The sequence below is a fragment of the Dermacentor albipictus genome, chromosome 2, assembly GCF_038994185.2.
Source record: "Dermacentor albipictus isolate Rhodes 1998 colony chromosome 2, USDA_Dalb.pri_finalv2, whole genome shotgun sequence".
Classification (NCBI taxonomy): domain Eukaryota; kingdom Metazoa; phylum Arthropoda; class Arachnida; order Ixodida; family Ixodidae; genus Dermacentor; species Dermacentor albipictus.
Window position 1 is genome coordinate 195,846,961 of NC_091822.1, and position 24,238 is coordinate 195,871,198.

At 43.8% G+C, this 24,238-nt stretch overlaps 2 protein-coding genes across 3 annotated transcripts in view; one reads left to right on the forward strand and one right to left on the reverse strand.

Moving 5' to 3' along the window:
- The window catches only part of mtt (mangetout), a 60,573-nt gene extending 54,738 nt beyond the window's left edge, over positions 1-5,835 (forward strand). Inside the window, exon 9 of the mRNA XM_065427571.1 lies at positions 1,648-5,835. The gene's annotated coding sequence lies outside the window, so the exon portion shown is untranslated. The remainder of the gene's footprint in view (positions 1-1,647) is intronic.
- Positions 5,716-23,001, reverse strand: LOC135898556 (E3 ubiquitin-protein ligase rififylin-like). Of its 2 annotated transcripts, none has more exons than XM_065427572.1 (5): positions 22,822-23,001; positions 21,914-22,279; positions 16,448-16,702; positions 9,449-9,701; positions 5,716-7,397 (listed from the first exon to the last, which is right to left on the reverse strand). In XM_065427572.1, exons 2-5 carry the CDS (start codon positions 22,274-22,276, stop codon positions 7,225-7,227), a joined length of 1,044 nt encoding a protein of 347 aa, XP_065283644.1. In that variant the 5' UTR covers positions 22,277-22,279; positions 22,822-23,001; the 3' UTR covers positions 5,716-7,224. The 2 variants fall into 2 exon arrangements, with proteins under 2 accessions (XP_065283644.1, XP_065283645.1); XM_065427573.1 differs by lacking the exon at positions 22,822-23,001 and adding an exon at positions 22,563-22,716.
- Positions 23,002-24,238: the final 1,237 nt, after the last annotated feature.

The following is a 24,238-nucleotide window of genomic DNA, read 5'->3' on the forward strand; positions in this document are numbered from 1 at the left end:
GATAAACGGAGGCCATGGAGAAAAGAAACGAAATAGGAGAGACCTCGGCGCCACGTTTTTGAAGCCGAAAACGCAGCCATGTTGGTTTGTCATCTTCCGTTGAGACTCCAAACAGCTCGCCGGAGCAGATAGGCGGGAGCTTTGAACTTGCATTGGTACGAGCCGCCGATAGTGTACGTGTGCTGCCGACGCGCGTCAGAACAGAGCCTACGAAACTTCTTAACAGTTTCAGCGAAGCGGGCACACTCCTGTGCTTTTCCATGGCACGTTGAAGACGACGACGAAGACCCACGCCATGATTACTTGAGTGTGTCTATTGCTGACTGACAACTCACACACACAGAACCAAAACACAACTTACATGCTTACACACTACGCTCCAAAGTCAGGTTGTCTCGCGAACAAAATCTGCTGCGCGAAAAACACGGGCTGAAAAGCCTACCGGCCTCGCGACTGGCAATACGTCAAGCTGCGAATTCGTGCCCCTCTGCAAGGCAGCAGACGAGTGGACTGGCTGCAGCGCATATCGGACTGCCGCTATCCGATCGGCGCTAGGATTTGCGCGTTTGCGGCCGCCACTTTACACCGGAAGATTACTAACACAATAGCGTTTCGCGAGTCCGGCATTAGGGTAAACGCAAGCACAAGGGGACAGGGCCTAGCCGTGTCCCCTTGCGTATCGTTTCACGGGATGAGCAGAACGCAAATGTGGTCTGCACGGTACAGCCGCCTGGTGGCACAGAACTCAACCATACGCAGTAGCAGTAACAAAATGTATTCTTTGCTGCTAGTGTAAATTTTTCGCAGGAGTGTAATCGTTAACACGTTGTTTTTGTAAATGTTTTACACTTGGTTAGAGCAATATTAGCTCTTTGTTTGGCTGGTTAAGCTCTGCGCCAACGGGTGGCTGGAACGTGGAGACCGCTCAGGCAGCTCACGTATGTCTACGCTAAAGTTTTACTTAGTCAACTTGAGTTTATGCCTCCACCGTTCCGTCGAAACACCCAGGAAACACCCGGCTAGCCTGTGGTTACCGGAATACCAGACATGTTCGGCGCTGCGACAGCTCTCGCTTGGGGTCAACTGCTAAGCAGCAGGTGGAGAGTTTGGAGAGGCTTCGCGCGCTCGCTCCTAGAGACCCTTAAATCGACATGACGTGCCATCATGACGCAGAGCCAGTGAAGGCGAAGCTTAGCCCCGGTCACTTGGCGAACGAGTTGAGGAGAAAATGCATGACTATGGAGGAGGGTAACTTGTAATCGTCCACAGCTCTCTTAATACGAGACGTTTCACACAAATTGTGGTGCAAATGATTAACTTTAGCTTTAGATGCACAAAGGGGCATCTATGCACAAACTTCAACTGGTTTATTTTCAAGCAAAATAAAAGCATATACTATTAAAAAATGTGTGCACGTGCTCAGCATTCAAGCACCATCACAGCAACATTTCAAACAGAAATTTATCGATGAAAATATAGATGTATCACCAACACAATTGATATAAGCCATTTGAAGTTCATGTCTGCCCCGTTTGATGCACTAAGGGTATCGCATTCTCATTTGTTTTTGTGTCATGCTGAATGTCTTCATGATTGTAACTGTGCAATATTTTTTCTCCTCATATCTCTGTCCAACACTGCCTACAGTTCTGGCCATAGCCGTCCAGCAGTAGCAGCAGTTGGCGGCCGGCCACCAAAAGTGGGACACGTGCCAACCACAGTGCGCGCGGTGCAAACCCAGCACGCGCGGAATGCCTCGGCGCAGATGTTGCTGTTGCCGCCGTCAGGGAAGGCCGGGACCAGTGGACGGCACGCCGCGACAGCACACACCACACAAACAGACACATACAGGAAGCAGAACGCAAAGCCCAGTGCGGAACGCAATAACCCTGCTCCTGCTGGGACCACAAAAGAAAATAGGGGCACCCTTCAGCCACCTACACATTGACAACAAGCCGGTGACGATGCTCTGTGATCACACTGCCGCGCAGATATGTAGCGTGTCTCTATTTCTACACGATCAATCTCCTTTGCTCTCTCTCTCTCTGTCTTCTACATGCATAATATAAATATTCATATACCGCAAATTATATATATATATATATATATATACATATATATGTATATTATACATATACATTGACACAGGAATATACAAGTGGCACTCATCATATCGTCTCCTCAGTTGTTGGTGCATTTATACATGCGAAATAAAAGCCTACTGTTTATGTTTTCAGAAAGAGAGGCTTTGCACTCAGCATGCCAGACAGGTTATGCCAACACGTGTGACCTCCACTTGGCCTATGCATGTGTTGTCTCGGCCACTTCGCCATTACACTGCAGAACCACCATACACACCTGCTACCTGTGCTCCTCCTCTTTATCACTGTTACAAAAAGTTGTAAGGCAATTCAACCTTTTGCTGCCATCATTCAAAGACAATGTCTTCCTGATCGAGCTAGGGGTGCAAATGAGGCGGAGTCACTGTGCATTGCACTCTACTTCGTCACCCCTCGCAGGAGAGGTGCAGGAGGAGTGTCGGACTAATTCAAATTTTTTTACTGCGCAATCTTCTGAACCGACCCATATTTTTAGACTGCATTATCTGCAAGATAGGCCCACAAAAGAGGTCAGAAACCCACATACCCAATATGGAAAAGTGGGGGTACTCGATAAGACATTGTCTTTAAAAATTTAAACACAATAACTAATCCCATTCTGCACTACCAAATATTCTGTCTGATCATGAAAATCACTGATGTGGTCTTGGAACAACCCAGTCAGAAACGCCAAACTTTTTGTCCTCATAAAAGTAATTTGTTCTCCAAAAAAATAAAAACTACCATGCACTCCGTAATCTCTAAAGGCAGATATCTCAACAAATACCGTAGTTAAACAATCCTAATGTGCCCCGAAATCTAATGCATGCCCAACTTTCAAGGGTTAATGTAAAACAATAAAAATAAAAGTGCATCTGAACGTAACATGCATCATATATATAAAAGAAAAACATAGCATGCGCCCAACATTTGCAATCAGAAAGAAACAAGACATCTGGGCTTTACCTCCACAGAAGGGGAACTTTTTTTAGAAAGAGCTTTCATAATGCAGGCACATTGTCACTGTTGCCATTTGTGCTTCATTGGCCACAGACACCAAGCACACCAGGGTGGTACTCTTGAGTGATAACATAGAGATATTACTTTCCCATTATTTTACACAACTCTGCATCAGACTTTTAAAACAATACAGTGGAGAGCATTCCTGGCACTGTGTGCAGATAGTGAGTCAGGCACAGAGCCAGCAGCGCAGGCAATTATACGCCAGTACATCACGCACTAAGTTGCACGAAATCTTGTGAAAGTGATAGTACCTCCGAAAGTGACTAACCGGGAATACCACTAGAGATCGTAGTCGAGTTCAAAATTAAATCACAGCAACCTTCGTGGAAATATATTCTAGGCATTACAATGAAAATGTGTTCGCCGCCATCTTATGATGGCAATGACGCTGCGTCTAACGGCTGTGTCCCAATACTTGCCGCAGATTGGAAACTAGGTGGTTAAGTGCACAGTGGCCATCTTAAGTCTTGTTCTAATTCTGACGAATATCAAGAAAGACAGCTTCACAAAGATAGCATCGAAGTCTATAATTATGCAGGCTACTTTTCTGTTCAAACAAGCTGGTGGCAAAGCAGGACTCTTGAAAATACTACGGGAAGGTTGTCTGCACATGTCTGCACACAAGAAAATGTAGTCCCACTTTCTTATGTCCTTAATGTAAGTCACATCGTGTTTTTCATAGGACTGCACATGCAACGAGTTAAAATACAGAAATAATGTGTGCTTTTCTCAATTTTTTCTTGTCACTTCGAGGTGGCATCACATTGCAGAGGCGTGTTCCATGCTTCTTCCAGACGGTTTGAGACATTTCCCATTACTTGAGCTTGAAGCTGTCTCCGGCTGTCTCCTTAGCTGTCTACATAAACTGTCTCCTGTGCAAGCCAGAATTGGAACACAGCCTCTGACAGAAGAGTGTTGCCAATGCCGTGAACATAGTTTGGGTTTCATAGCTGATTGTAACACACTAGTGATTTTCGGAACCATTTTCTCTGAAAAAAGGTGCATGTTAAATTCGTGTAAGTATGGCAACACTTAAATAAGACTGCAACAGCCATGCCTCACACAAAAAGCATAATTTTGCATATATAACTGCATCAAAATTTAGAGAAATGCAAGTCAAAACAGGGAGCATGCGTTACATGCAAAGTTATTGGTTTTGAATGCGACCCTGTGGAAATGAAAAGCACACTGCTGTGAAGCCACATCTCAAGACAAAATTTACACATGAATGTGTGCATCACTGCCGTGAAGGTGCAGTGGAAACAGTAAAGGCAAAATTAACAAGGTTGTTCATGGAGCTTCACTTTGAGCTGAATGGCGCCAGGTTGTTAAAGTAAATGTCAATGCCCCACAAGCTACCTTGTGTGGGTTTATGAATGAAATTGCTTTTCATTTTTCCAGGGTTATAATTGAAGTACAGGTTATATGCTGACGTAAGCTATACAAGCAAAAATACAGCACTTGTTGCTAAAAGAATACAGTAAAATCTCCTTAATATGTACTTGTGTAAAATGCACAAATGCTTCAAACATAGGTAAAATTAATTACAAACTCTGACTCCATAGGGTGTAATACATTGGGTGACTGTTTAAGCTGTAGTGGCTCATTGTACGCATATCGGCTAGTGTATATCATGATCCCATTTTCGCCTGTAGAAGCTAACTGTGCTGCCGCGACTCCCTGTGCGGCTTACGCCATGCTGTGCTGCGACACTTTTTTTGGCCACTTTTTTTGAAAGTGTGCAGATTAGTCTTTCGCTGGTTGCAGCTTTGGTGTGGATGCAATGACACCTTTATAGATAAGCATCAAAAATGCACTGAAGGTGTGGTGGCAGCTTCAGCAAAGAACATGGTTACCAAGGGGCACGCCTGTGTAACCTACTGCCGCTAACCCTATTATGATAAGCATATTCACTTATCTGCTTGGCAGTGCGTGTTGCATTGTGTGAAGTTGTATTGGAAGCATACTGTGTGCTTCCGACTGCCCATATGTGCTGAAGAACTTTGTAGCCCGCAGAACGCAATCGCCATGTTCGCTCACCAAGTTATGCACCACAATCTGAGCACCAACAGAAGTTCGCACACATTAATGCGAGTGTCCGTCTCTACATGCATAGAGACAAAAGCTCGCACGAATGCACACAACATTAGCCTCGGCACAAGGACAGCATGCACTTAGACGGCAACGCACTGCACACAAATTGCATGGGATTATCTGCACCATGCAGCAGCTGGTACCGTATTTCAAAGTAGTGCCAAGTTATGGGGTTTTACATGCCAAAACCACCATCTGATTATGAGGAGGCCATAGTGGGAGACTCCGGAAATTTTGACCACGTGGGGTTCTTTAACGTGCGCCTAAACCTATGTACACATAGTAGTGTCACTGGTTCTCAATCATTGCACAGGCATGTAATACACACACACATCATACCTTGTCTGCTCTCCCACAGAGCTCCCCTACTCGTTCCTAAACTGCTGTTCTGTATTGCCTGTGTTCTTTCGGATGATCATGCAAAGGAGCCAGCATTGTTTTTCACCACGCTGAGAAAAAAAAAGGACATCCTCTAAGTGAGTATTTTAATTAACAATCATTGTAGCATCTCATTTCTTTATTGGTGGCAGCACACAAAAATACAATTTGTAGCTACTGGTAGGTGTGTACTGTACTGCCATGAAGTGCGTAGTTATGCCACATTTTTGTCAGGTATGAATTAATGATGTTACACTGCAATCCCCCCAGTGTGCCACTTCAATAATAGATGAACTTTCATGACAAAAATAATTTTCAGCCCTCACCATTATGTGGGAGCCCCCAAACTGCTGACTTCACACACTTTTACTTTTGTAGGAAATTGTACAAGAGCATTCCTAATGCCCCAGACAAAGCATCCATACTGCTTCACGTTGACCAACATACTGTTTATGCGATGACTTCATGCCTCCAGTATTACTAGTCATTCAAATGAAGCTTAGCTTGTGACAAACTTGAATTAAAATTCATTACTGAGTGATATACACAGAAAAATGCTCATCAAGACGTTACAATATTATAGCAATGTATTAACTACACTCTTATGAGCAGCTGCAGCAGATAGGCGAATCTCAAAAAGGAACTAAAAATTTGTAGAGTGGAAAGAAAACAGGTACTGCCTGAAGACATTTTTCTATTACATCAAAGAATTGCAGCGCATCTTTACACAAAGCAAACGAGTACTAACCTTCACAGGTGTACAATAGCACAAGTGTTTACGTTCACCTTCTATTACCATAATCACAATCGTTACAGTACAGTCACGTTACCAACTTTTTGCAGTGCAGTATAAAGAAGCAAGAAAGCCATAACAAAATCCTCTCACAATCATTACCATTTCACATCTGTTTAAGACTCCAACACATTGTAAATAGTAATAAAATTGATGAACAAAAATTCAGTTACCTACTGCAACTAAATACACTAGAATTGATGATTGTTCTGTTTCCTTAGGTAGGTAGCAACACCACAGTAATAATATTACGAAATACCATAAACAAAAAATCCAGCCTGTCTTATTTATTTTTTCTGCTATCTCCTGCAGAACTGCTTACAATTACAATAAAACCACGCAACACAGCAGTATAGCATTAGCAGCATGCAAAGGAAGTTGCCTTGGAGGGCATAACACTGCACAAATTTAATATTGTGGTAAGCAATGCCACCACAACCTGGAAGCGTCGGATGCTACAGCCCATGTATATCGCCAGACCCCAGCCACCTGTGCCTGCCTCGACATTGATGGTGTGTCTGCTCTCATTGCCACTAAATAACAAATTTAAAGCACTCATAGTCTGCTGCTTGCCTACAAGAAATTGTCACTAATTATGGGTACAACTATAACTGCACCTCCGGTGGTCAGCACTCTGCAGTAACAGCACATGCTGTTTCGATGCCAACTCAAGATTAAAACTGTGTACTACCAGAGAGTTTGTCCATTTTGGAGCTTCTCACTCTGCTGCACATGTTCTCGCAAGTCCTTGCACTTCTGGACATAGTGTTCTCTGCAGAAGCACAGCTTGATGTCAGCAGCATTGGCCATACAGTACTGTTCCTCTCTCCTCAGGGGTCACGCGCGAAACACGTGCACGACGCGTACAACATATTGGCGGCAGATAGGGCACTCACTGAGCTGCTTGCCACAGCCTGTGCAGGTGCACATGTGGCCACAGTCCAGGATCACACAGTCCACGCAGCCCTCCATGCAGATTTTACACACATCCTCTTCGCACAATGCATCCCCTGCATCAGAGCAAGGTAAAGGCTTTTCACTATAATTAAACAACTTAGCAGTGCCATGAATGTCGGGCTAGAACTGAAACCAATATGACACAGCCAAGTAAGCATTGCTCTGAAAGGAATCACGCAAGACAGTTCAAACACTGTGCTTTATTGTTGCTTACCATATTTACACGACTAAGTCGACCCATATTTTTAATTTGGAAATCTCAAGTGGGGGGGGGGGGGTCAACTTACAGTCGAAACCAAAACAAACAACCAAAACCAAAAAAGCGAGACAAACAAGATATCACGTAGTTACAATTTTATGTTTGCTCTATGGCCCTACCCGTAGTTTTCGCTATCCCATGCATTTGTTCCCTTTTTGGAAGGGTTTTTCAACATTTTTTACAGTTTTACAGTGCGCACAACACTTATGGGGGGGGGGGGGGTGTTGATAGTTGATGGAAGTGCCGCTGTTCCATTCGTGGCGGCACTTCCAGAACAACGGCGCTCGCAGGGAGTATCGATGGCTCATGGAAGAGCAGACACTGCTCATGTGTTTCTCTTTCCCTGTAGCTCTTAGTTAGCCGCATTCGACTCGACTGACGGCTAGGTGCTACTTCCGTGATTCCTCAGTCGTCATAACTGCTCCAGGCCCACTAAACATATGGCGCTCATTCATAGCAGCATTCAAGAGGGCTGCCGTCCTTTCCGCTGATGAAACAAATCACTGCGCAGCAGGCCGCAAGTTCGACGTTTTTGAACGGGTAGTGCGAGAGTGGCGACTGCAGCGAAGCAAAATTTTCACCTGTGACGGCAAGTGAAGAATTTCCCACGGGCCAAAGTGGGGACGCTTTCCAGAGCTATAGGTCAAGCTTGAGACATAAGTCACTGAAATGTGCGATCAGTCCCTGCCAGTGAAGTGCGACATGGTCATGAAACAAGCCCGGATCTTCACCTGTTAAGGACCTGCTCTGCTGTGAGTATGAGTGGCTGGCGGCAGAAGACTGCGAACTTACACCAACCGGACATGTCAAAAGAGCCTTCCTGACGGCTGCATGTAGTTGGATGCATTCGGCGTGGGCTGCTGTTCCACAAGATGTTGTGGTGCAATTGTTTGCCAAATGTGGAATTTCGCTGGACGACGACACACTGTGGGACCGCAGCGCAACACACAGTTAAGCTTTGAAACAAAAGTGCGCCCCTTTATGGTGCTCAAATGACTGCCGCTAAGTGGTGCACAACGAGAAGCACCATAATCTGCAACTGCTTCCGCCATGCTGGGTGCACTGTGCAGGCTGCCGAGACTTTGGACTCTAAAAACAAAGGTAGCGATGGAGACGGGCCGTCTGATGAAGTTGCAGTTACGTGGGCAGCCCTGCAGGGAAGTGGAGATGTGCCTGCCAATGTACATCCCAATGAGTACATCCAAGCCGACTTGTGCATGGTGGTGCACAAAGAATTCATAGACTAAGAAATCCTGAAGAGTGTTCGGGAATACTGTGTTTTGTCGGACGAAAATGAAACAGCCACACAATGTGAGCCCGGAACACCAACTACATCGCAGGTCATGGATACATTCAATACAATCAGGTGTTGCATCGGGTCCCAGGACGACGATGAGACAATGGCTCTGCTGGCAGCATGCAAGAGGCTCATTGTGCCATCACTTGGCAAGAAGCGCAAACAAACTAAGCTGACCGATTTTTGGAATTAAAGCTTGCTTCTTGCATAAGCAAGTCATGTGTTGCCTATGTATCTGATAATATCATGACAACTAAATATTTTGCGCGCCCCGTCAATTTTGTTGTAGTGGGATACAACTGTAGCGGGTTTCGACTGTGCGTTATTGCAAGTGATGTGCTTGAGATGACCTGTGATCCTTGCAAGCTCTCTAATGCACACAAATAGCAACTTCAACAATAACAATAATGTCACGTAGTAATGGTGAAGAACAAGATATTGGTACAACTGCGAGTCACGAAACTAAGTCTAAGTCATTTAACTATATTCAGAAAGGTAGGGGGTTACAATGGTACGCTGGTCAAAAGGGCACTTGAGTGGTGGCATACCTTGATGCTTGCGCTTCTGTTGCCACAGCCAGCTTAGCTTCTCGAACAGCTCAGCTTTCTCGCAGCAGCCACGGTAGTCGACGAAGTTGCGTGTCAGCATGAGCTTCATCTGCATCACTGTGAGCTGGCCCAGCTCATCTAAGCTTTCATAATGTTCAAGAGCCATTTCACACTGTGGAGCCGATGGTGGTGGTATGTCTGCACCATTTCCAGAGCCACTGCTGCTGCTCTCAGCGGGTTCTGGAACAGGCTCCTGTAAAGGCCAGTACCTTCGTAAGCAGTTCTTGCTCTCAGTCACTACACATCATGCGTTCAAATTCACAATTTGCTGCTCTCCAAGTGCTCTTGCTATTGCTAGTGTCATCTAATGGGCTGAATAGAAACCACTTCCAAAGTTTCACCTTCCCATTTTTTTTCTTCTGGCATGTAATTTTTAAACCACACCCAGAGTTGGGGCAAAGTAAGGGTGATGAGCACTCGTAGTTCCCAAGATGGCAGCGACTCAGCGCACTGCCCTGCCATGGAACCATCGCATTTATGACAATTCAGATGGATCTGAACACAAGTTTTTGAACGATGACCACAGCACTGACACAGAAGACAACTTCGATTTGTAAGATTTCAACATAGAGTTTCGCATTTTTAATCGAACTGCCTAGTACCATTGGTAAAAGAATTTCTTCCTCTAGAGTTTGGTACTATACTCTTTAATATGAAGGATATGAGCGTGAGGAAAAAGTATTTCATTGACCACCCTGTTGTGTCTGTGATTAGTTCGGGTTTCGGTCCTCGGATGCGGACGGGCACAGCCGCATAGTGGCAGTGTCCGGAACTACATGTGAACGTTCCCCACTGTGCTGATGGGTGGAGCCACATCCCTGCCAAGCTCTGGTGTGGAACAATCACGTGGACAGTGTATTCGCGCCAAGTGATGTAGTGTGGTCACCATTTCTCCAACAAGGCTACGTTCATTATGTGTACTATGTGCAGAATAAAGTAATTCCCAGTACATAACGCACCCAAAAACAACTAGCTTTCTCAGAAGAAGGAAACTGTTGAGGCAATTTCTTGCTAAGGCTACTGGCAGGTTCTGGCAGTGATTACTTCCCGAAAATAATGAGCTGAAGCAAACAGCAGTGACAGTGAATGTGTGGCTACATTTATTAGCTCTTTTGTTTCCCTGTTCATAAAGATGATGGAGCTTTGCTCACCTTTGCAGACTTATCAGATATAGGGCCCCCTTAAATGATATGAGCATGGCATACTATATCTCTTAATATAAATGCAGAAATCTCCTGGCCTCAAGCAAATTTCAAAAGCATTTTTGTTATGCTACAGGAATAAGTATGCGAATACTTCACTTATATATTTGAATTGTCCATTCTTAGTTCCTTTCTCAGAGCATATGTGATATGAGCGAATCTTCAATGTGATTTTTTCAAATAAGCTGTCCACAGTGCTTAAGTACAGCCATATTGTATAGGATGTATGATGCATGTATGGTGTAGGATGCATGGGTGTACTATTTGTAATGCCGCTTCTCTTTTTTGTACCAGCTCTTTGCTGTACTGCTGTAGACTGCTCCTTTTGTTATGGGGGCAGAGACCTTGTCAGGCAATCATGCCTTTAGTCTCTGCCACCGGCAGGATGATGCGATTTTCCTGCAAATAAAAAACTGACTGACTGACTGAAAGTGCACAAAAATCACACCCATTGAGAAAGTGGCAGTACTGTAGTAACTATCATCCAATTTTCCCCAGGAATGCATGTCCAAACCATTTCAGCATAAAACAGCATATAATAACGCCAACATGGCTTTGGAACTAGACTTTACACCGCTTACAGAAAATCAATAACCGCTCCAAAATTATAAACTAACACATTTTTTATCAGTGTGCAAATATCCAATTCAAATCGGTTAGTATTTGATTCTATTCGAAAGACACTTTACTATATTATGTGTGATGTGTGGTATATGTTGAATGTTTTCTTCCAATAAACTTCAGTTTTAGTCAGCGCCATATTGTGTCACCTTCTATTCCTTTTGTCTGCATTCGTAGCTACCATGAAGCTTCCCCAACACACCCAATTTTCCATCTTGTTACTATTCAAACCCCCCAACACTGCCACGGTCAGTTATTTAAGTCAGCTTCACCGCTTACACCTCTGTTATGTGGAAAAGCATATAAACTGTATATGGTGAAGCATATTGTCGTGCAGCAAGGCATATAATACATTGGAAGGTGGCACTGTCACAAGGCCCTTGCTGGTGCTTATGGCTACCCAACACTATCAGTCATGTACTTACATTATGCTGCTTCTTCATGCACATGAACAACACCAGCCACCAGGTAGAAACCTCTGTCTGCTACAAATCTGGCTAAGCGCCTAAAAAGACGGTTCACAAACTACAAGCATTTCACCTTCATTCTCTAATTCTTGAGTAGCTGAGTACCACTAGGATGCTTCAATGGCAAACTAGATTTAAAATCGGGTTTTATAAGAAGCACAGAAAATTTCAACACCAAAGAAGTCAGATATGACCTCAACAACGAAAGCTTCTAAAGAGATTCCTTCCACATCAGCACTATGGAAAGACTGATAAGCTCCTCAAACAACAATTTTTACTGCCACAAGCACAGGTTTAAAGATATCTGCATGATGAAATCGCAACATGCAGGCTTGCAAAGTGAGCGGCGCTTTTCGGTGTCAGAAAGAACTGCAACATGCAGGAGGGTGTCGCTGCTTCCCAAACATATTGAGCAGCTATTCTTTTTTCACAACATTAAATAGCTGCAGTTATGACACTGCCATGTAAAAGTGTTGTACTAGAGAACTGTGTTGACCATAAAGCATAATTTTCTTGTGTATTATTTGCTGTGCAATAAACTTACTTCTTTCCTCCATACCTCTGGTTGGTGAAAAAAATTATTTTTACAAAATCAAGAGTATTCATATACAGTGAAAGCTCGTTAATTCGAACTTCAATAATTCGAATTTATGGATAATTCGAACTGTACGATTTGGTCCGGCCAAGCTCCACAGAAGTCTATGTATAAAGAAGTCTGTTAATTCGAACACGAGAAGGTTCCCTCACGGATAATTCGAACTACGCTCGCCTGGCACACGGCCAGAGAAACGCACCTACTGCCTACAAACAAAGCTGTATTGCCTCCGAAACGAAGAGGACGGCGAGAGAAGGCAAAATCGGAAAAAAATCTAACCGACGCGGGGTCAGCCAGAAGGCAGCGGCGGCTGCCGCCTCTCCGTTCTACGTAACCTCCGAGACTTCTTGCCAGCTGCGAATCTCGGAGGCTTCGCAAATCTTGTACAGCTGCTAATGCTGTGCGGAGATGGCACGGCAAGCGCCAAAACACAGCGAATCAAGTACATCGCAGCTGCGCTTGCAATCAAGAACCAAGGAATTGGGGCCTTCGCCACCTTCACATGTTCAGCGTCTTTGTCTCGGCAGTCTTCATCGGTTGTGCACCTCTGTTTTCAGCTTGGGAGGGCTTGGGAGGGCACTCAGAGCTTCGACTCGAAGATGGCGTGTGTCTGCGGCACACGCCATCACTTTTTGACTCACCAAATTTCTGACATGCCCTACTGCTTCCAAATCGCAGTGTACTGTTGCTCTTCTTCACTTTCGTTAGTTCGAACTTTCGTTAATTCGAACTGAAGCGGCTTCCCCTTGCGGTTCGAATTAACGAGCTTTTACTGTACAAAAAATATTCAATTTGCACTTGCGTTTCATTATTCAACTTCACTTCAATATTGAAAATTTCTGCAACCCTAGTAGTTCTAGATTTTGCTAAGTTATTTCACAGTTTCTTACACAAAATTATTACTTAAAATTGATAATACTTTTAACCTCCATATTCAGAAATTGAAACTTGAAGACACTGCTGGACTTGGGTCTCGATGATGTGTGTCGTGAACACGCTGAAAGCTGCACAATGAGCATCTTGGAAATATTCACAGTAGGAGGAGTTATGTAGATCATGTCACGATTAGGCTTTAAAAATAAAATGCATTTTTGAATACAGTGGTAAGAATCCTAATCTATCAGCATTTTTTTCCCCTTATCTCAACTGCAGGGAACAATACGGTCAGACTGGAAACTGCAAATCAAAGCTGGCATTGCTTCTGATGTACCTCTGATGTCTTAAGTAACGCACCTTTCTTTTTCTTTTTCGATATTTATAAATGAACTAACAACATTTCTGTACCTATCAGGCTGTTTGCGGATGATTGCATCTTTATGGCAATATTTCAACCAGTGATGACCAACTATAACTGAATTATACTTGCAAAATTTGAAAAGTGTGACAAATGAATTTACAAATGGACTTTGATGGAATGAATGCACATATAAGAGATTATTTGTTATGTCAAACTCCAGCCGATATTTCTCAAGAATTATATGCATTTTAAAAGATTTATAGTTAACGTTTTTAATTGTGCAATGGATATAGCGAATTTTCCAGGGCAAGAGTACAGGTGCTTCAAAATAGTGCATTAGGCTTCTCTGCAGCACAGCAGCAGTTTGCAATGGCATGGTGAGCTCTTGCAACTGGCCACTGCCATTTTTTAATTTTTATGCGCCTGAAGCGTCACTAGAGCATAGTGGCGTGAGCAGTAGACAGCGTGGATGACTTGGCTCATCGCCATTTCTTGTTTACGCTGGTTGCCTTTTTGTGTTTGGTGGTCCGCAGCTTGTCAACGTTGTGTGCCGTGACAATGGTGGAAAATTCGAAATTAACTACACAGACATATGTGACAGAGCTTGAAATTATTCAGCAGGTTGAAAGAGGATAAGTCGGCCATTGATGAAGCATTTAAGATACCCAGCAGCACATTAAGCTCGCTTCTAAAGTCAATGAAGGAGATTGAGAAGGATGGGGGCAAGCGCTTCAATGCATGTAGAGTTCGGTCCACTGTCTTTGAAAATATGGAAATATGTAGGTCATTTGTTGACGTCATGGCTCGGAATATTTTTCAGTGTTGGGCCAATGCAACAGCAAAAAAGGAAAGCGACTTTACATTCATTCTTGACACAAAAGATTTCAATTCAAGTGTGGAGTGGCTACAGTGCTTCAAGAACCACTACGACACATTAGCAAAAGATGTCTTAGGAGAAAGTGAGTCTGCCAATACCAAAGCAATGGATAAGTGGCTGAAAAAAGAGTGGCCTCAGATTCTTGCCAAGTACCAACCGAGAAACATTTTCATTTTTAATGTGGACGAAACACGCTTCATCTGGAATATGTCATCTACGGGCATAGTCGTCATGGTGGCAAGAAGAAGAAATCCCTGATAGCGGTCCTGCTTAGTGCAAACATTAATGGCATAATGAAGCTTTGTCCATACATGACAAGAAAGTTCAAAACACCTAAGTACATAGAAAACTGCTGCTACCTTTCAGTCTCCTATGTTTTGAACAGAAAATCGTGGGTGACACGTGAACGGTTTGAGAAATGGTTGAGGGACTGGGATAGAGCATGGGGATCAGCATCAGAAAGTGTGCCTCTACTTGGCACACTATGGCACACTATGCAAGTGTGCCATAGCAACTATGCAACTACTTGGCACACTATGCAAGTGTGCCATTCAGCAACTTGGAGCTCAAGTTTGTGCTGCCAAATACCACATCTAAGCTACAGCTACTAGATCATGGCATCACTCCTGCATTCAAATTCTCCACAAGCGAAAGCTAATCTGGAGGCTACTTTGTTCGGCTTCGAATGAATGAATAGCTGAATAGTAACCTGTTTGGCACAATATAACATGCTTAAAGCTGCTTCAGAAAGCGTCAAGCAAGAAAGAGTCACTAAGTGCTTTCCGCACACTGCCCTCACTGTCTGTGCTGATGAATGTGAAGAAATCCGCAAGCTCAATGAAATGTGGAGCAATTTCTTCGCTGTCATCAGTGTACAGCGATGGCATGACCCCAGCCAAAGTTCAAGCAGATGTTCTCATGCACAAGCACAATGTCAAACAAAAGCGAATTGATCAGTTTTTCAAGCCACTATGCAGCGCCGGCTATATCTATTTATTTTGCTTAGTTACCCACAGGGTCAAAAAGACATTAGCGAGGAAAGTGGTCAAAGCTACAAGCACTAAATACGAAACTGTGGTTTGACGGCACTTTTTCGGCACTTTGATTGACGGTACTTGACTTGCTCTGGGAATGCTTCCCCCCCCCCCCCCCCCCTAAGCAATTTCTTAAATGAGCGGCTCCTTTCAGAGCCACCTCAATGATGCATTTCCAGTTTCAGGAGCCTGCTACTTTGTCATCGACCCTCTCCATCCTAGAGGTACCTATAAAGTGGCGTTTTCTGCGTGAATTTATTTTTGCGGGCTGCCCGAAGTTTTGCTACATTTTTGCAGTCCCTAGGGAGTCCCAAATATAAAACGCTGACTGATTTTCAACAGTTCAAGTTGGGAAAAGTTAAGCTACTTTACTGAACTATTCGTGGACATGTTTATACAAACAATTCCACCTATATTAATATTTGCACAAATGAACCCTCTGGACAATGACATTCTCTAGTTGAATCCTTTTCCTTGTGCCCAAAGTCATCGTGAAATAAAAAGTGAAATGCACTGGTGATGTTGCTGTATGTGCCATATCATATTCTTTAAATATGTTAGCAAAGTTGTGTACAGTGATTTTAAGCTCCTAAAACATTTTACATGGTAGGTGCAGTTTTATTCAGCTTGCATAGCATCATTTTCTGAGTTGTGTCAAAAGTTTTGTGAATAATTATTTTCATACAGGGAATTTCATTATATTAGGTTTGCTTGGTTATATTAGGTTTGCACAGGCTTTGGGTGCATAGAATTCATTACATTTTACATGTATCAATGCATTTTAATTTGCTGTAATTTTTCTACTTCTTAACAGCCTTACTAGACATTAGTGCTGCTAAATGAAAGAAAACAAAAGCTCAGCCACTAGTGAGTTTACGTATACAGAACTATGAATGGCATGCTCACCTCAGAGGACATGCCAGGGAATGGCCCACCCCATCGGGGTGGTGGAACATAAGCTGTGGGTGTTGGGTCTGCGTGTAATGGCACCTCAGCTCGCTCTCCTTGCCTTTCTGCTTGCTCTGGCACCTCTGAACATTGTCGCTGTTCCGGCCGTTCTGGACGTTGTGGCCTTTCTAGTTGCTCCGACCATGGCGGTCGCTCTGTCCAACCTGGCTGCTCTGGCCATTCTTGTTCCACCCTTGTTCCTGTGGAAGCCTCCTGCACATAGTACAGTAGAAGTCCAATAATCCAATTTTTACAGTTAATTTGATCTTGGCCAGAAGCCCCAACCAGCACCTATACATTCCAATGGGCTCAAACCACCATTATTTTGATCTCAAAATTGGCTGGATAACTCGAACTTGACTGGTCAGCTTAGCCGCAATACAGGCATCTTATGCAATTATGCATACATGTTACACGGTGAAGCATTTATTCTGGTGAAGCATACCAAGAATGGAAAGGGACCACTGTGATTCCCAAGACGTAGTATTCATTCCTTCATTACACACGTGTGCACACACTGCCTCCAGTTCCAGTATGAGCACCTAGATGCCCAATAAGTATACTGGCAGCCATTCAGAGCTGTTTCTAACATTGCTGTGGCAATTCCTGCTAACATTTCAACTGCCATGCATGTCTCGTATATCAGAGATTTAACAGGGCTTAGTACAAGTGTCTTAATTATAGGCGCGCATACACGCCATGCCCAGAGAATGCGGAGAAAAACCATCTGTGTTTTGGGAAAGCTATTGAGAAGGAAGACGTTAAGATGAAAAAACTCAGAAATTAGGACGTCTAAAGCCAACAAAAGAGTGGGGGTCTATGTAAAACTCTGAAGGCCTGTCGGTAACCTTATTATGCTTCTCAGTGCTCGTACTGTGACTGAAGAGGGTGCATGTGCATGTGTAAATTAAGGAACAGGTGCTATGTCCTGTAATAGTAGCACCTTTCGCCACTTGGTTTGCTTCACAGTATAACACAGCTGTATTGCAGTGAAGCTAACTTTAAAAGAAGATGTACTACTAAGTGAAACATGTTATGGCATCTTTTTTGCAATATGTTTTAATTCAACCCACCGATTAATTTCACCAATTTTGTCGGTCCTGTCAGGATCAATTTAACAGAAGTCAACTGTATCAGCTGCAGCTCAACTTGATGCACCTTTGTACAGCCACCAAAGAGTACATGAGTACATGGAGTACATGAAGGAAAATGAGACTCTGGACAACCTAAAATGAACACAGCCCTGTCATCTTGGCCTGTATCGGTCAAACATTGTGTAGCGACATTACCAAGCATGGGAGACAAAACCTGACAAGCCACTCAGAAATATGAAACATTGCACTTAGCATGGCCTACTACTAGCCAGCTGTAGAACTCCAGTTTGGCCTAGTTGGTGTTTACTGCATATCATATTGGCCACAAATAAAGACAGGGACAGCTGAAGAGAACACAAAAACGACACCGGCAGCAACTTTCACCTGGTTTATTCACGGCAACCCATGGCAATATATAGACAAATAGAACATGTGCAGAACGCAGCAACAAGAACACTCATCAGCCTAGAGGGGCCACCAATTAGTTAAAAAATTTTATCTCCTACTGAAACAACCTACTGGAAGTGTCACTAACACAGCCTTGGTCTTTCTTTTCTATGTGATATGCCTCAATCAGTTTGCGTGCAGTCTGGTCCTGGCTTCTCCCAAGAATCTTTATCTCCTTGAAAAGTGGTGCACAGGGGCAGGCATGGCAGTGCACAGGCAAGTGTGCCAATTCATCTTTCATTAACTTTTGTTCATGTTCCCTAGCTCGATCATTCCGGCACCGTCCCGTCTGCCCTATGTAGGACTTACTCCATGCCAGGGAGATTTTGTACCCAACTCTTACATTGAATTTTGCATACGGCTGGGTATGGTTGTTGCCACAGCCTTGCCTTCCTTTAGAATCACAGGACGTGCGAGGGCAGAACCGCACCAGCTTAAAAGGGGCTGAAAAGACAAGGGGGACTCTAAACCTGCCTGCCACCTTTCTTAGATTGTGAGTGACCACTTCAGGTCTTACAGCCATAGTAGTCATCCTCGCCCTTGCTTTGCTCCTAGATCCTTTTACCTTCTGCAGGAGGGTTTCCACCACTGGCGTTACTATTGAGTCAGTTAAAACCGGAGATCTGATGGCCAAAAGCAAGCTGCATCCTGTGCACACACAACTTGTGGAGAACCGATTCTAAACAAAGCATCGCTGCCCCTCGTTTTGCAATCTTTGACTGGGAGAAGTCCTATGGCACCAAACCCTTCTGTGCCCGAGGAAATACTACCAGCATGCGTGGCCTTTTGCAAAGGAAATGCTTAGGTCTAAAAAACGCAGGGAATAGTCAAGTGGAAGTTTGTGAGTAAAAGAAAGCCCTTCACCAAGTGGTCTAAAAATGGCCAGATTGCTGTCACAGGTAGTTAAACTGCCTTGCCTGTTAAAAAGAATGAAAAAGTCATCCATATATCTAGAAACATTTAAAATGTTTAAAAACGCACCTGCAAACGCCTCATCAAGTGCCTTGTCTATAGTAGCTAAAGAAATGTTGTACAAAAGCGGTGCAATGCACGAGCCGATGCAGATTCCACGTTTCTGCAGAATGAAGTGTTGATCAAAACCGATAAAAGTGCTATTAATACAGGTTTCTAAAAGCATTAAAATATCTTCCACCGAGATACCAACTGCGTTCTGGAAGGGAATAGTGCCATTTTGCTAAATAAACCTAAAGCTAAATACGTAAACCCTTTTTCCTTCATTTTCTACAACCTGACGTAGCAGCCGATGGGCTTGGTGAATTCTGTGCCCGGAACGCCACTCTAGCCGCAACAAGCCGCGTCCTGCTCTGTAAGAAGTCCAAGTGCAATAAGATCTTATCATGGCCCGCGCACGTTATGCTTTAGGTACAAATGAAAGTGTGCCAGGAGTGGTGGCTTCACGAGTGCTGCCTTCCCATGCGAGCAAAGGGAAAGAGAGAGAGGCGAGCTTGCTTTTTGTAACGCGATCAAGCACACGCGAGGGGCAGAGGAGGCACTTCGAGACTTTTGGTACATGGTGTTTAGCACTGGAAGTTATGTAATCTTGAGTTTTGGTGACTCATTGGAGCGAGAGGCAGCCAAAGTATTCGCTCCCCGCTGCCAGCGCTTTCCATGATATCATTGTCCCAGTGCGGGCGACACTATTAGCTGCAGGGGAGGAGTGTTCGCAAAAGCATGGCTGGCTTCACTTAATTCGTACCACTGGCATGAAAATATTGTCGACGTGGCGTGAAACCGTATCATTCATCGCCAACACCGAAATATACCAAAAACTGCTTTCTTCGATTGCCTGGAAAGCTCTGTGGCCCCCTGCAAGAAAAATCGATCGGCGACTGTACTTATTTGCATAAAAGGTCGAATTTCAATATAACGAAGCAAATTGCCAGTGTTACCTACTTCGTTATATCAAGGTTTAACTGTATAAAGAGCTCTTCCGATTCATGGCGAGTGCCTGAATGTTGTGTCATTTGAACCCAGCGTGTAATTTCATCAAGGCATTACACTTTACACAGGCTTTCAATCGGAGCAGTGTCAAACATGAAATATATGCAGTCTCATTGGCATAGTTCACAACACTCAGGAGAGGTGCATGGATCTTTATCAACGCATCAGCACTGACATCAATGCAATCCTGAATATGCTGACCTGCTTCGATTATAAGAGTCCCCTACACTCTGAACTAATTTTGAGCACATGGTGTTCCGTACACCTCATGTATGTATGCGAAAAAACTAAACAAGGACTGGAGAGATAACCATATGACATGAGCACTATCAACTGAACATTTTATTTGAAGAAAATGTTAAGTAAATAATCAAAAACAAGGATGCACACTTCTACTGCATGCAAGTTGTTGCTGTGGAAGGGCATTACACAGGAAAATTACGATAAGCAGTACTGATGGTAAAAAAATATAAATAAATAAAGCATACACAGATTGTTATCCATTGCTATCCAAAAGAAAACCTCTTTTTCATGCAACAATGAGGACTGACCCACACAACAAGTCCCGTTCTTGCTTATACAATATGCCTTAACGATTTTTTCGGTGAGTTGGTCATTGTGGTTTAATAGAAGTGAAGTGCGATCTTAATCCAGCGTGCAGCCACTGACAGAGCCCAATATATAATAACATACGTTTCTTTGATAGTCAGCATTCGTGTCGTGTGGTTCTCTCTTTAGTCCTTGCATAGTATTTTCATGCTGAAAAGTTAAAGGGCAACTCCGGTGTTTTTTTCTTTTAACCATATTAGAATATTATTTTCAAATGGCATTGGCAGGCCTGTCACTGGTATGGTTGTTCAATTTGCTTAGAACTTTATGAACAATTTTATGTAACCAATAAATGAGATACCAAAAACGAAACAGGTAGCTGCTTCGTGTGATGTCACGATGAGTCAATGACGTCACATCCTACACTACTATGATGTAAACACGCGGAACATATATGCTAAACACGCAGTGCACATAGTGCTAACACCAAAGAAGTAAAGCCAGTAGAAAGTCATGAGAAGGGAATGCAACCAATTTTTAAAGTTCATTTTCAGGAAGACTAAATAACTTGCAGCTATATAGTTTGGCACAGATAATCAGAATGCAAAAGAGAACATATATTCGAAATTGCATTAACGTTATTAGACATTGAAATATCGCCGGAGCTGCCCTTTAACAATAAACACCTACCAACTGGCTCAGTTCCCCCTGTATTCTAAACTAAGTAGCCGAGCGTTTTTACATTTAGCTCCCATCAAAATGCAGCCACCACAGCCAGGATCAAACCCGCAACCTCAAACTCAGCAGTACAATGCCATAGCTTCTGGGTCACTGTGGCGGGTGACCTACTTCTGCATGTGTTTTTGTAATAGACTAGTGATGCTGTCGTAAAGCACTGTGGCTAGATGCGTTACATTGTAGCGTAGCAGAAGAAGGGTTTGTTTGCTGTTGAGTTTTTAAGCCACATGCTCTAACTGAAAATAAAATAGCTGTGAATTCGCATGTTACCGTTTGTACCACCTTATTGCTAATATGTCCTCTGTTGTGTTATGAAGCAATACATCTGGCCACAATATTATAATATATGCACAGGCTATCTTGTGATCAACACTGAATATAAAATGGGGCACTGTTAAAGGAGCTACAGTAATTGGCTTGCACTTTCGAGGCACGGCGACAGCCGTTGTTGATGAAAATAATGCCGATGTACCACGCAACCACAGGAAACGGTTGTCTGCTAGAGATGCAGAGACTATTCACGGGGAACAATTATTTCACGACAAACGCGCTAGCTCGTTGGCTTTAAGGGAGGACCTGGCTGTACGTCTCAGCTGCAACACGCTCGTTGGCTCTGATGACATAGGCACTATACCGGGCTGGCGGTAGACTCGAGCAGCAGCAGGTCGACGAGCTCGGCCTTCTCGCGAGCCCCCAGCGGTGGTGCTAGGCCCCGGGCGTGCAGCATCGCGCGCAGGTCCCGAGGACGCAGCGCAAGCAGTGCGGGCCGGCCGGCTGCCAGCGCCCGGCAGCGCGGGCAGCGCCGGCCACGCACGCACGCCGCGCAGAAGTCCGTGCCGCACTGGTCGCATGCGTGGCGCCGCTTGAGCAGCCCGAACTTGGTCAGGCAGCTATCACAACTGCCGAGCCGGGCCTGGGCACTGCCTCCGAACAGGCTTCCGTCACTGTGCAGGTTCATGAACTCGCGGAATTCCTTCATGAAGGCTGGCGCGCCCATAGCCTGTGACAAATGAAGGCGCATAATTTGCACTGCGTTGAGCGCGGTTACGCAGGACACGGCATGAGACACAAACAACGGTCATAGTCAACCAAATGCGAAACGGTAAAACGCAAACGAGTATGCACTACAAAATGCCTGCGCTCCCGTGCTGCGACGATGACAACCCGCTTAATTAAATATTACATTTAACCAGGCAGCAAAATGTGGTGCCATGATATACGATATGCGCGAACCCTGCGGTGCACAGAAAGATTTTTAAATATTTGTCCTATGTGGCACTTGCCTAGATAGCTGTCAGAGCGAGGGGCGCTTGCTTGGCGAAAAACAAAGCCTAGGGCACCTCCTTAGTATGACACGACAGTATATGCGCTGCTTTAGGAAGTCAAGCTGAGATGAAATAAAAGTACTCGAGAAGAAGAAAAAAATAATAAACTGCTGATGCTTCGACGATACGCCCCGTTGTCTTAACGAGAAGGTGTGCATTTCGAAACTACGAGCACAGCTTCCAAAAAAAAAGGAAGCTTAGGAAACGGACTACTCACTTTTTTTTTTTTAGATCCGTTGACACGAAAGGTTGCGTTTCTGTACTCAGTGCATGTGGTTAATCAGTACGTCTCTTCACGCTTATATTCCGAAGCAACAGCTGATGAAATGCACAGACGGCACCCGCAACAACGCCATTATCGGCCGCTGGATGCGGCTGACTCATGGCTGACTGAAAAACGGCTAAACATAACTCAACTTCATGATTGTGATGATGATGATGCTCATTTATGTTTAGGACAGCAGTGTCGTTTGGCGGCGAAAACATGGCTCTTTTTGCGATGACGACCTGGAGTGCGGAAGCACACACGAATACTGCAGCGCCATCTGTCGTTGAAACCTGGAGTCATTGCTGGCAAGCGGCGAGTGCAACTGGAGCTCCGGGATATATTGTTACAACAGTCGCGGAGGTCATGCATGTTTCTGCGGAGCTCAATGAAAAGTGGTACCATGGAGTGGTGCCCAAAATCCGACTTCATTACGTATGTTCGACTTCCAAATTGTTTCCGCCGTATTCGACCAGCAAGAACATAGCCTTTGAAATTTGAACAAAAGGTGAATAAGTGGATAAATGCTATGAGTACTTTCTTTGAAACAAAGCGATGGGCTGCGGTATCACGCTCTTGTTATTTTGGTTAAGAGGAAGCTTTAGCTCGAGTGCTCCTATCTAAATACATGTAAAAGGAGAATTCGTTTTTCTCGGCAACCACTGCACCAAATTTGACGAGGTTTGTTGCATTTAAAAGAAAAACTTAAAATCTAGTGACTGTTGGTTTCGAATTTTTGAGTTAAGTCGTAAATTTTTTATTAAAAATTGGCAAAAATCGAAAATTTTCAAAAAACGAAACTATGAAGTTTACAACTCTGTAACTCAACCACTAAAATAGATAATACAATTCTGTGAATTGCATCTAGTAGTACATCCAAAGCGGACAAAATTGGTATGTTACACATGAATATAAAAAAAAATTTAATTATAGGGAAATAAAACTTTTGCAAAACCGTTGTAACCAACGTAACAAATTCAGGTAAGATGTAAAATGACACATTGAATTTGTCCGCTTTGAATGATCTAATGGATGCCGTTTACAGAACCACGATATCACTTCTTGATGCAGAGCTATGAATTTGTAAACTTTGTGCTTCTATTTTTTTCGAACGGTCAAATATTTGAAAATCGATTTAAGAAAATTCAAGCCCCAAATCGAAATTCCGCTTCCAACAGTCACTAGAATTTAACTTTCTCTTTCAAATGCAACAAATTTCATCAATATCGGTGCAGGGGTTATCTCATAAAAACGTTTTTGCGTTTTACATGTATTTGAATAGGCCGCGTCGGAGTTGGGCCCGAGCTAAAGCTTCCTCTTAAGTGGGATGAGCGGCTGGCACGACGCATGCTTTGCAGCACGGGGTAAA